This window comes from Scomber japonicus, chromosome 5 (assembly GCF_027409825.1).
Source record: "Scomber japonicus isolate fScoJap1 chromosome 5, fScoJap1.pri, whole genome shotgun sequence".
NCBI lineage: Eukaryota > Metazoa > Chordata > Actinopteri > Scombriformes > Scombridae > Scomber > Scomber japonicus.
The window spans coordinates 4,405,462-4,419,191 of NC_070582.1; the positions used below are offsets into that span (position 1 = coordinate 4,405,462).

Below are 13,730 nucleotides of genomic sequence, written 5' to 3' on the forward strand. Positions count from 1 at the left end.
TTGTTTTTTTACTTAGGAGGACAACAAGAGCTACTACCTAACCCTCAGTTTCCTATTGTCGACTAATCTCATCCTGAAGAGCCAAACCGACAATGAACTGATCTAGTGACAAGTACTGTGTGTGTATCCAAAGCCTGATATATCTTATTCCTCTTCACTCTGTACTGTAGACCGCCATTGGTGTCCAAAAACCTTTAAAACACATCTTGTCTATGGCACAGAGGAATAAGATATATCAGGCTTTGGATACACACACACACAATACTTGTTAATACATCAGTACAGTGTTGGTTTGGATCCAAACATGGGATTTGCTGACAATAAGAAAAATATGAGAAAAAGCTAACATTATCCTTTAAGAAAACACAACCAAGTCTTAACCCTAGAATTTAAAGGTTTGCCTAAAGCTTTCAAATTATACTTTATTGAATTAAACATCGAACACACACACACACACACACACACACACACACACACAGTTAGGTACATAAAACATAAAACAACACTAAAACATGATAAATAAGTGACAACATAAAACCTGGAAACATCATCATCTTCCCAAATAATTTAAAAAACCTCAAGAGATTTATTGTTGCACTCCTTTAAGCGTCAGACTCACAATGGTCCTTTTTATAAAGAGTTTCTACTTTATACTTTTTTTAATGTTCTGCACATTATTGGAAGCTGTAGCCTGCAGATGAGATACAGAAGTCTTTAAAATATCACTTCTTTCTAACTCCACACCTCAAGATTTGTTTCATTTTCATACTTTTAGTCTTAAGCCTCAACCTTTGACTACAGTGACATCACCAAAGATTTCACACAGCTCAATCTGAGATACAAGGGTTTATTCTACTTATTACTAGGGCTGTCAGCGTTAACGCGTTAATCGCGATTAGATTAATGCAATCCGTAACGCGTTAATATTTTTTAATCGCATTTTAATTTTGCAAGCCTTTTTGTAGCTTCTACTCACCCGTAGACGGCTCCTCTAGCTGTAGCGCTATGCTTTGAAGTGGCCTCCTGCAGTAAACCTACCGTGCTGATGGAAAGTAAGAGAGCTACTGGACTTTTGAACGGCTTGTTTAACTTTAAAACACTTCCAGACGCTTCAGTTGACAAGTCAAAAGTAAAATGCAACCTGTGTCAAACGGAGTGCGTCGAGTTTGAGTTAGCACCTCCACGCTAAACACCCAGGTGCAGCCAAGCGAGCCTCAGCTCCACCAAAGGACCATTTTGGAGTGTGGGAGTCGCAGCAGAGCCGTGATTGATTCCCAGTTAAGACACTCTGGTAAGAAATGCTTTACACAATAACAGGATTTTAAACATGCTATTCAAAACGCGATTAATTGTGATTAACTATGGAAATTCTGCGATTAATCTCGATTAAAAAAATTAATCGTTTGACAGCCCTACTTATTACACATATGCAGTAACACCTGGAAACTGTGCTGAATTAAAACTAGTGGAGTTCGCCCTTTTGATGGTCCAGTTTTTCGAATGCTGTGCCCTGACCCCAACGTGCTCCCTCCCTCCAGGTCTCGAGGTGTGGTACGGATTCAGGCCAGACTGACCTTTGAACCTGAGAAGGTAAACATCTTCAACAAGGACTGTTACCGAGGAGGGAAGGAAGTAACCTGCATGTCCGTGATCGTCTGCCTGAGTCTGGACTCCAGGACAAACGCCAGGACCAAGACCAGGACGAGTGTCGGTAGGTGGACGGCAGGCAGTAACACGTGATTCTGTTTATGGATTCGAGATTTTGATATTGAAGTCTGTAATAAAGGTTTAACCTTTGTGTCGTCCTTCCGGGTCAAATTGACCCTGTCTGTTTTGACTGTTCCTTCTTTCCTCCCTTTCTTCCTTCCTTCTCTCGTTCTTCCCTCCCTTCCTTCTTTCCTCCCTCCCGCCTTCTCTTTCCTTCCTCTTTTCCTTTCTCCCTCCCTCCCTCCCTCCCTCCCTCCCTACCTCCCTTCCTTCCTTCCTTCCTTCCTTCCTTCCTTCCATCCTTCTTTCCTCTGTCCTGCCTTTCCTTCTTTCCTTTCCTCCCTTCCTCCTTCCCTCCATCCTTTCCTTCTTTCTTTCTCTCTTCCTTCCTTCTTTCCTCCATCCTTCCATCCTTCCTTCCTCCCTCCCTTCCTCCCTTCTTTCCTTTCCTCCCTTCCTTCCTCCTTCCCTCCCTCCTTTCCGTCTTTCTTCCTCCCTTCCATCCTTCCTTCCTTCTTTCCCCCGTCCTTCCTTCCTTTCCTTCCTCCTTTCCTTCCTTCGATCCTTCCTCCCTTCCTTCCTTGACTTGAGGACAACAGGAGGGTTAATAACTTAATAAAGTAATTAGCTTTGGGTCATGTATCGCTAAATCAGTTCTGGTCGTTTTTGAGCCAAAAATTTGAAGCAGAGTTTTTTTTTGAAGTTTCATAAAACGCTGGAATCACAAGCTCATTATTATCATGTTGGGTAAAGTTTTACTCACTCTTCACAGAACTTGATGCTTAAAGCTGGATTACCAACCCTGAGCTAACGGCGTACTCGAGTCGCTTCCTGTCATTTCTCTCTGAAAGATGGTGTCTCTTGTGGTTTGTTGGTCTTTCAGTCCTCCTTATTTTACAGCTTGAGTTTAAATCATTTTCTAAAATCTCTCTAAACAGTGTCCTCTAAAGTGTCCAAAAGCTAAAATACATATGATCTAAGCCTTAATTTGCTAGGCTATATGTTATTACAGTGAGCTCACGGCTATTAAACTTAAGAGCAGTGATTTACAACCTTGTTTGAAGCCCAGAGTTTCAGCTTCTGGCTTATTTCTTTCCGTTTGGATTCAGGACGTTCCCAATAAAGAGTGCGGTGTGTTGCCTTTCACGCTCTGGAAACACGCCCAAGCTAATGCTAGCTCACTGGAAACACCGATCGCTGCATACTTGGATTAAATGTAATAAATGTGTTTATTTTTGAATTTAGTAAATGAGACCATAACGACTCTTTAAAAAAAATGATTGACGCATTTTTTTTTTTCTTGAGAGAAGTTGAATGGAAGTCAGCTTAAGCATCTAGCGGCTAGCCATCCACTTTAGCCTCAAGCTAGCTGCTGGTTAGTGCATAATCATAACCATTAATATAGTATGCAACTAATTTAATCATATTTTCTTATTTTCTTAAGTCACATCCTTCAGTTGTGCTCACATGGCTCCACCCGGCCGTGTAATGTTTTGTGGTTTCCTTGTGAGCATCAAAACAAGCTCCATCACACCATCCATCTGTTCTCTGGAAATGGTGGTAAACAGCTGAACTCTGATGAGGAAATGGTTATGCAGACAACAGCAGGCTACAACATCAATAAACAAAGTGTCAAAAAAGATTAAGCAGGGATCAGACAGTAGAGAACTCAGGACTTGGACTCAAAGTGAAAACATAATTCAACATGACAACAACTAATCTGTGTTTCTGGTGGGACTCTAACACTCTCTACTTCTTTCTCCGAACAACTAATGTCAATGCACCTTTGAGTAAAGTCTTAACCTGTGAATGTTGACCCTTGTATGCATAAATAAAAAAGGTAAAAGCTGACTCTAACAGCTGTCAGGTCTCTTTCAGCTGTCCTTCACGTCAGCATCAGGATCACACAGATGTTTGGCGTTTTGATCGGCTGTCTGTGTGTGGAAAGTCTTGTCTTGGTCTTTTTCCTCGCCGCAGAGATTCCCCACAGTGCTTTGTGCAGCCACGCTGCTGTCGTGTCTCTGTATAATTAGCTTCAGATGTTTGGGCCGGCTGCATGGAAACCTCGCTAACATGCTAACTCCAGCCAGCCACCATTAAACTGTGTCACTCCTCCTCCCTCCATCACTTCATACCTTCATACCTTCCTCTCTTCTCTCTCTCCATCAGCTCCTCATCTTCCCCCCCGATCATCTGGACCAGATTAGACACATACACACATATTAAGACACACACACACACACACACACACACACACATATGCAGAGGTGGAGATGCATGCATGCACACACATGGTGTCAAACGAACACGCTCCAGTGGGCAATGTTTCAGATGGAGGACAAGAGCCGAGGTCCACAAAATCTGACCTTTGTTTTTAAGATTTACTCAGACTCAGAGCTCCACTTCACTTCATACAGTGCAGACGTGGCGTTTTGAACACGGAGCGAAGCAGCTCGGCTCTCTGTGTGCTCATAAATCAAAACCAAACTTCAGTTGTTAAACAGATGAGAATGAGCTCTGCAGTTACTCTCAGCAACAACATCCAACAGCTAATAAGGACGCAGGAAATGCATCACTACATTAATCAATAGCATATAAGAAGAAGAAGAAGAAGAAGGAGTTGCAATTATTGTATCAAAAAGTCATTATGAACACAACTAATTACATTACTTTTGGAGTTTAAAAGACTGGCGCTGTGGTGAATTTGTGGTTTGGCTGAATAAATGCACTTAAAGTGGCGACTAATATGCCAGGTACTTTATGTTAATCATCAGTCAAACAGCAACTGCACTGCCACATCTTCATGGAGGTGCAGAAAACTGCTCTATATAACAATGCTGAAGTCACACACACACACACTCACACACACACACACACACACACACATGCATATACACACACTCTTATACATTTCCTGTACTTGTTGGCATGAGCATGACGGCTACCCTCACATCCTGTCTCTTCAAAGGGTTGAGTGTGCAGCTTCTGAGTCGACTTTCCTGCACATTTGAGTACCAATGATTGGTCGAATGAATGGTTAAAATGATTGTTCCTGTTTCTGGTGGGAAGCCAGTGAGGGATCTCCTCCTTGTGGCAGCATTAGTGACCTTTACTGGTTCATCAGGAGGCCTACATGGGTATAAATAACAGATAAAGATCAATAACTCTGCTTTGAAGTCAGTTTAAAATAAGATGCTCCTCATAACCTAGATAATATAACTCATAACATTGCAGATATTTCCTTCCAATCACCAGGTTTAGAGTTTCCTTCAGTGTCACAGTAATCCAGTGATATTTGTCTTTACATTCAGGGTCACGGTGCACTTTTCATGCTTTTCATGTTGACAATCTGCCAGAATGAAAATAAAGTTGTACTCCACAGCTAACCCACACTTACCATGGATGTATTATAAAAGCTGGATACGGCGCCACCACTGAGCCTATCAGCCGATTTTCCCCCGGTGGCCACTTGTGGTATTGCAATGAAAATTCCTCAGTGGCCCAAAAAGCAATTTCCCCATAGACCACCATTGTAAAAGCGACGTCTGTAAAACTGTTGACAGGACACCTCAAACAGCAGGAAAGGTCAATTATGACTATTCTGTTATGAAGTTTTGATCCATGGAGGTTTTATATCTGTAAAACTTTACTTGAGATGAGAAAACTGATTTAAAAAATCTGTGACATCATCACAATGTAAAGTCTGTGGGCTGAGAGATAACGTGCAGGGGCCAGCATGAGGAAACACTACTGCACATATTCAGTAGGCTGCGTAATGCTGGAGCAAACCCAGAAGACAGAAACATTTTTTTGGCATATGTGCCAGCCGAGAAATTCTTATTGGACTGAATGGTTGCCATTTTTGGTCCAGTATCCAACTCTTCAATGGATTTCTGCCCTTAATTGCCCCAGTGTTATTATGGGAACAGTTCTTCCAAAACTTGATGGTTCACCTTAAATCCAATTTGCACAATCATTTTGTTGGCATTACTAATATCCTATCAATATGGTTTTTATATCACTCCTCTATGCATTCATATACAGATATTTTCCCTGTCTTAAAACCTGTGGACATACAGCCAACAACTCAAACCACTTTCAATTGAACAAATACATAAAAATGTCTCTAAAAACACAAATACTACAACTCATATGTGACATTTCTGAATAGCCTAACTTAAAAAAAAAAGTCAGACATGTAGTGACTCTGTGAATAAAGTGTAAATAAAGCAATTAAAACACCCAGAATTAACAGCCTGGGGTTTAAAGGGTTAAAACAACAGGAATGTGAAGCTTTTCTGTGGCCGTCTCCTTCCTCTTATGAGTACATTCACATAAAAATATCATTTTATTTTGCCAACGTTGCTGAAATTAACTTATAAGCTGTGCAATATTTGGAAATATAACCGGTACAGTTTACACTAATGAGCACACAGCAGTGACATCACCTACTTTTATATTACCTGACAGACCTGTAAAGTGAGTTTTTGTGTATTTACAGTCTCATTGTGCTGCATATGAGCTTGGATTAGGACTGCATTCATTTCCTTCTTTTAACCCTCCTGTTGTCCTCGAGTCAAGGAAGGAAGTTAGGAAGGGAGGAGGAAGGAAGAAAGGAGGGAGGGAGGAAGGAAAGAAGGAAAGAGGGACGGAAGGAAGGAAAGGAGGAAGGGAAGGGAGAAAGAAGGAAGGAAGGAGGAAGGAAGGAAAAGGGAAGGAAAGGAGGAAGGAAGGGAAGGGAGAAAGAAGGAAGGTAGGAGGGAGGGAGGGAGGAAGGAAGGGAAGGGAGAAAGAAGGAAGGAAAGGAGGGAGGGAGGGAGGAAGGAAGGAAGGAGAGAAGGAAGGAAGGAAAGGAGGGAGGAAGGAAGGAAGGAGAGAAGGAAGGAAGGGAAGGGAGGAAGGAAAGGAGGAAGGACAGAGGGAAGGAAGGGAGGAAGGAACAATCAAAACAGACGGGGTCAATTTGACCCGGGAGGACGACACAAAGGTTAAGCCCTCTTTATCCTCTTCCTCTTCCAGCCGCTTGGTTCAATCTGGTGTTGGATGATCGGCGTTTTCCTCCTCGAGCCGTTCTGGACGAATCAGACAGACAGTTGCCTAGGACGATGATACTGCCCCCTGAGAGCTGGCGGGGCTGCCAACGCCTCGGCTTCTCCGTCCAGGTCAGAACAATCTCAGACACACAGAAAACTTACTGTAGAATAAAAGACATCACTCACATCTCTGGCTGACTGTTTCTCTGAACAGGAGACAACAGATTACGGCCGTCCCATCAGTATTCTCCTGGAGACGGGGTTGCAGAACCCAGACGTGGGGCCGGTGTTGGACCCGGACTGGCCGAACACACTGAGGGCCGAGGTGAGAGTTCGTCATGGTATTCATCAACTGATTTGATTAATTGGTTAACCGTTGACACACTACTTACTCTGCTAATCCTTTCACTTTTCCTCTAGTGACACCACAAGGTTGATATTTTTTTTTAGTTCATATTTTTGTGAAATATCTCAACAGCTATTTGATGGATGACATTTTGTTTAGATATTCATGGTTCGACACATGATGCATTCTTCATCATCACCACCGCGGTGATTAGCATAAACCCGCCCCTGCTGCTGTAGAGGTATAAATACATTCAGCGCACACTACTACTACTACAGTCTACAGTTAGCCAGTTAGCTGAGTTAGCCGCCGAGCTAGCCACCAAGCTAGCGGCAGAAAGCTCTCAGACGTAGCGTCCATGTTTCTGGTAGAGGTGGTGACTTTGATTGACAGGTGACACTTGGTAGGGGGCGGGGTTTCAGCGGGCTCGGCGGCCACGCCCACAGCGTTTGGGAGCAGAGAAAGAGGCTGATTTTAACACAACTTTGAAGCCTAATTTCATATATTTGGCGATTTTTTTAATCATTCAAATTTGGCAGGGTGGTTAACAACACACTTTTCTGTGGTATGTCAAACTCAGAACACATATTTATTCTTACTTTACACAGACTTTAAACACCATCAAATCTGCACAGGAGAAAGAATTGGGTGAGAAAATACAGGACGAACTATGGAAGGAGGCTCTTTTGGGCTTGGCATGGTCTCAAATCAATGTTACCTCATTCATAGGGGTCTTTGGGCCCAAGCAAGATGTCCAAAATTCATAATGATGTGAATCCTAATTGTGATGTAATCAACTACCAGGTTTTTGGGGTTGCCCATCTCTAGCTGCTTTCTGGGAAGACATTTTTAACACACTCTTGGAAATTAACGATATATGGATTGAACCAGAACCGACCTAGAAAATGGATTGTCATTATATTTGGTGCAGACATTCATGTTCCCTTCAGGATTAATTATAAAAACATTTCTAGCATCGTCTTATTCAGCTGTTTTGTTGCTTTATCAAAGAGAAATATAATAATCTGTGTTTCCTGCTGTAGCTTCCCTTCTGGAACGGCTGTGAGCAGGAAGATACCTGCGTCCCCGACCTCAGCCTGCACAGTTACACCGACCTCATGAGTGTCGAGTGAGTAACGCCTGCTCATAAACACACACACACACACACACACACACACACACACACACATACACACACACTCATTATCATCATGTATTTAACCCTCCTGTTGTCCTTGAGTCAAGGAAAGAAGGGAGGAAGAAGGAAAGGAGGAAGAAGGAAGGAAAGGAGGAAGGAAGGAAGACGGAAGGAAGACGGAAGGAAGGAAGCAAGGAAGGATGGAAAGGAGGAAGAAGGAAGGAATGGAGGAAGGAAGGAAGGAAGGAAGACAGAAGGAAGGTAGGAAGGAAAGGTGGAAGGAAGGATGGAGGAAGGAAGGGAGGAAAGGAGGGAGGGAGGAAGGAAGGAAGGAAAGAAGGAAGGGAGGAAGGAAAGGAAAGACGGAAGAAAGAAGAAAGGAAGGTAGGAGGGAGGAAGGAAAAGAGGAAGGAAGTAAGGAAAGAAGGAACAGTCAAAACAGATGGGGTCAATTTGACCCGGGAGGACAACAGGAAGGCTAAGGAACCCAGATAACAGCATCTGCTTTTCCCTTAAAGGCAGTTCTGCAGCTCCAAAGAGCGAGTCGCTTCGTCCGTCTGCGGCCTGCAGGAGGCGTTGTTGCGTAAAGAGTTTGTGGTGGAGGCCGGGCGGAGGAGGGTTGTTCTGACCGTTCGACTGGAGAACCAAGGAGAGAACGCCTACGGAACCACAATCCACATCTCCACCTCCTCCAACCTGATCTACTCCAGCCTCATAGTCAAGGTGTCGTAGTGCATTTTAATTATATCGCAAATAATCAGACATTTAAATATAAAAGTCTGTTTCTACAACCAGTATAATCCATAGACTGTATAAAAGAAATGGACGTAACATCCGTGACGTCACCCATTGGTTTGTGGACTGCTGCTCGGAAGCCAATAGTTTCGAATCTAGGCAGCGCCATCTTGAAAATTTCAGGTGCATGCTGGGAAAAATAAAAACACGGATTCTACTTATATGGGCATGAGGCGGAGTCATGGACGGAAGTATGGGCGGGACCAACGGCGGAGCAGGGGAGGCTGCGATTCTTGGCTTCTTTTCAGAGGACAGGAACTCCCCGCCTGGTTATAACCCCATGAGTTGGTTCATTATAAGTATGGTTTATATCTCTTAGTGGTGCTTTCCAATAAATATAACTTGCAGTTTTCGTGGATGGGAAGCCGGTGAGGGATCAAGCTCTTTTTACTGCACAGGTACAAGTGGCTCCTGTATGGAGGGTGGCATGAATTTCAGAGTAGTTACAACTCCTGCTAGCTCTAGATCAGATGGGAGGTGACTCTAAGGCCCAATCCCAAACCAGTCTCTCTCCACTAACCCTTCATTTTGCATGTTCATGTAGTGATCGCCATATTAAGTGCCGTCCCAGTCCAACCAGCACTGAGTGTAAGTGAACTGAGAGACCCTTAAATAGCGAGTCAGCATACATACACACTTTAGTTTTCCTCTTCACCTTCACTTCACTTATCAGACAAAATCTGAGAATGTGTGGTGTGAAAATATAAAACAAAAATGAGGAGAATATCACTTTGTCCCTAAAATAAACTCACAAATGCAAAGCCAACATAGGAGTGAATTATATTAACCTCACATCTCATTCTAGTTTTAGATGTTTTGTGAAAACAGTGGAAGAGACGTGGCAGCTCATAAGAAATAGTATAACAGCCATTCAATCACAGCTTCTATCAGTCGCCATGGTGACGATTGCTTCCTTATTCCAGTAGAGCAGCAATGGCATCCCATAATCTGGCTATCCATTTACAACCTTCCTCCCTCTTCAATTAGAAATGCCCTCCACAGCTGTGCGAGTGATGCTTGATTTGAAGTGACACTTGGTGGTGTAGTGGTAGTGAGTATATGGAGTGGTTTGGGATTTGGGCCTATGACTCATCAGGCTCCTCCCCTCCCCCCCCCCCCCCCCCCACAGGACCAATCAGATATTCAGATCGAGTGCTTCTCTGAGGACCGGCTGGCCAGTCAGAGGAGCTGTAACATCAGTGCTCCGTTCATGAAGTCTTTGTCTCAGGTAGGTTGAAACATCTGTACACAACTGCTACAGAACATCTGTATCCTTCTACTGATTTACGACAGATCATTTATCAGCAGTACAAACAGCTCCTGCTACTTTAACCCTCCTGTCGTCCTCTCGGGTCAAATTGACCCCATCTCTTTTAACTCTCTCTCCCTTCCTCCCTTCCTTCCTTCCTTCTTTCCTTCCTTCCTGCGTCCTTTCCTCTGTCCTTCCTTCCAGCGTCCTTCCTTCCTTCCTTCCTTCCTTCCTTCCTTTCTTTCCCTCCCTCCTTCTCTCTTTCTTTCCTTCCTTCCTTCCTTCCTGCGTCCTTTCCTCTGTCCTTCCTTCCTTCCTTCCTTCCTTTTCTTCCTCCCTTCCTTCTCTCCTTTCCTTCCTTCCTCCCTCCCTCCTTACTCCTTTCCTTCCTTCCTTCCTCCTTTCCTTTCTCCCTCCTTACTCCTTTCCCTTCCTTCCTTCCTTCCCTCCTTCTTTCCCTCCTTCCTTCCTTCCTACCTCTTTTCCTTTTTCCCTCCCTCTCTCTTTCCCTCCTTTTCTTCCCTCCTTCCTTCCTTCCTACCTCTTTTCCTTTTTCCCTCCCTCTCTCTTTCCCTCCTTTTCTCCCTTCCTTCCTTCCAGCGTCCCTTCCTCCCTTCTTTCCTCTGTCCTTCTTTCCTTCCCTCCTTCCTTCCAGCGTCCTTCCTTCCTTCCTTCCTTCCTCCCTTCCTTCCTTCCTTTCCCTCCCTCCTTCTCTCTTTCTTTCCTTCCTTCCTTCCAGCATCCCTTCCTCCCTTCCTTCCTTCCTCCCTTCCTTCCCTCCTTCTTTCCCTCCTTCCTTCCTTCCTACCTCTTTTCCTTTTTCCCTCCCTCTCTCTTTCCCTCCTTCTTTCCCTCCTTTTCTTCCTTCCTTCCTTCCGTCCTTCCTTCCTTCCTTCCTTCCTACCTCTTTTCCTTTTTCCCTCCCTCTCTCTTTCCCTCCTTTTCTTCCTTCCTTCCTTCCTTCCAGCGTCCCTTCCTCCCTTCTTTCCTCTGTCCTTCTTTCCTTCCTACCACTTTTCCTTTCTCCGTCCCTCTCTCTTTCTCTCCTTTCCCTCCCTTCCTTCTTTCCGTCCTTCCTTCCTAAAGGTTTATTAATAATGAATAATACACCAACACCAGAGTATGATGTCATTGTAAGTGGCATAATTTAATGACACAACTACATCTGCAGTCCCTTCAGTAGGTCAAGATTAAAACATAACAGTGTCCTTCCTTCCTTCCTTCCTTCCTTCCCTCCCTTCCTTCTTTCCTTCCCTCCCTTCCTTCCTTCTTTCCTTTCCTTCATTCCTCCCTTCCTCCCTCCCTCCCTTCCTTGTTTCCTTTCCTTCATTCCTCCCTTCCTCCCTCCCTCCCTCCCTTCCTTCCTTCCTTCCTTCCTTTTCTTCCCTCCCTCCCTTCTTCCTTCATTCCTCCCTCTTCCTTCCCTTCCCTCTTCCTTTCCATCCTCCCTTCCTTCCTTCCTTCCTTCCTTCCTTCCTTTTCTTCCCTCCCTCCCTTCTTCCTTCATTCCTCCCTCTTCCTTCCCTTCCCTCTTCCTTTCCATCCTCCCTTCCTCCCTTCCTTCCTTCCTTCCTTCCCTCCCTTCCCTCCCTTCCTTCCTTCCTTCTTTCCTTTCCTTTCTTCCCTCCCTTCCTCCCTCCCTCCTTCGTTCATTCCTCCCTCCTTCCTTTCCTTCCCTTCCCTCTTCCTTTCCATCCTCCCTTCCTTCCTTCCTTTCCTGTCCTTTCCTCGATTCCTTCCTCCCTTCCTCCCTTGACTCATGATGCTGTGGTTAATGTCTAGTTTACTTTATCAGAACTATGTAAAGATCATGGTTTGGGTTCAAATGGTAACTTTGAATCAGCCTAAATATTTGGGGTGAAATGTGAGTGTCTATTATTGTGTACCAGATAATAAAACTGGTGTTATTAGACCATCAGACGGCTGTTATACAGTCAGACTAATGATAGTGATTAAACACGGGGGGAATATGCTTCGACGGACAGCCATTGACTTAAATCCTTCATTAGCTTAATGAACGTCCCTGTAAACGCGATCACGGCCCCCGCCCCCGCTCTGTAAGCCCCCCCCCGAGGGCCCACTTCACAGATGCCCGTCTGAAATAAAGTCCATTTTATTGGTCCAGACTGTGGTGCAGATTATTGCGAGTTTCCTCTTAACAAGGCCTTTGGTTGCCGGATCAGGTGAGACGTAGCCGGAGGGGAACACATGAGGAGCAGCTTCAGTCGGCTCACAAGAAACCACAAAAAACAAAATGTTGGGATGCGTGCGACAGGCGAAGTATCACAGTTATAATATCGTAAAGTGATGAGATGTAATGGTGTTGGAGGATTAGAGGCTTGACTTAGTATTTAAAGTACTTCTCTCTCCTTCTTGTGGTTTTGCTGTAATCAGGAAGACTTTGTGTTAAAATAAAATCATGGAGTCTTCAAACGTTGTTGTAAATCCACCCAAACCCTTTCATAATAAAACACTACTATATGTTATCATCTTCTGGTATTTAGTTTAACCCTCCTGTTGTCCTTGAGTCAAGGAAGGAAGGAAAGGAGGGAGGAAGGAAGGAAGGGAAGAAGGAGGGAGAGAGGGAGGAAGGAAGGAAGGAAGGGAAGAAGGAGGAAGAAAGGAAGGGAAGAAGAAAGAAGGAAAGGGAGAAAGAAGGAAGGGAAGGAGGGAGGGAGGAAAGGAAAGAAGGAAGGAAGGTAGGAGGGAGGGAGGAAAGAAGGAAGGAGGGAGGGAGAGAGAAAGGAAAAGAGGAAGGTAGGGAGGGAGGAAGGTAGGAACGAAGGAAGGAAGGTGGATGGTGGAAGGAAAGAAGGAAGGGAGGAAAGAGAGGAAGGAAAGAAATAGAGAAGGAAGGAAGGGAGGAAAGAAGGAACAGTCAAAACAGACGGGGTCAATTTGACCCGGAAGGACGACACAAAGGTTAAAGCCTCACAGACAATCACTCGGGCTCTTATTTAGACTGAAAACATCATTTTTAAGTAGTAATGTGTTAATTAAATGTTACCATTTGATGTACTGAACCAGCTTATAGGACATAACAGTGTCCTTCCTTCCTTCTTTCCTTCCTTCCCTCCCTTCCTTCTTTCCTTCCCTCCCTTCCTTCCTTCCTCCCTTCCTTCCCTCCCTCCCTCCCTCCCTCCTTCCTTCATTCCTCCCTCCTTCCTTTCCTTCCCTTCCCTTCCCTCTTCCTCCCTCCCTCCTCCCTTCCTTTCCATCCTCCCTTCCTTCCTTCCCTTCCTCCCTCCCTCCTTCCCTCCCTCCTCCCTGCCTTCCTTCCTTCCTTTCCTTTCCTTTCCTCAATTCCTTCCTTCTTCCTCCCTTCCTCCCTTGACTCATGACGCTGTGGTTAATATCTAGTCTACTTTATCAGAACTATGTAAAGATCATGGTTTGGGTTCAAATCATCACTGGAGACAAGTTTTATAATCCCTTAAAGATATGCAACCTTTGTTGTCATGG

The 13,730-nt window shown here is 44.4% G+C and overlaps 2 protein-coding genes across 2 annotated transcripts in view; one reads left to right on the forward strand and one right to left on the reverse strand.

The window, feature by feature from the left end:
• LOC128358610 (40S ribosomal protein S17) overlaps positions 1–13,730 on the reverse strand; it is a 554,334-nt gene that overhangs the window by 235,893 nt on the left and 304,711 nt on the right. The window lies entirely within an intron of this gene.
• Positions 1–13,730, forward strand: part of itga11b (integrin, alpha 11b) — an 87,982-nt gene that overhangs the window by 57,276 nt on the left and 16,976 nt on the right. The window contains exons 16-21 of the mRNA XM_053319441.1: positions 1,539–1,711; positions 6,727–6,869; positions 6,955–7,065; positions 8,130–8,215; positions 8,743–8,947; positions 10,149–10,247. Of these exons, the coding sequence (XP_053175416.1) occupies positions 1,539–1,711; positions 6,727–6,869; positions 6,955–7,065; positions 8,130–8,215; positions 8,743–8,947; positions 10,149–10,247 (817 nt within the window). The remainder of the gene's footprint in view (positions 1–1,538; positions 1,712–6,726; positions 6,870–6,954; positions 7,066–8,129; positions 8,216–8,742; positions 8,948–10,148; positions 10,248–13,730) is intronic.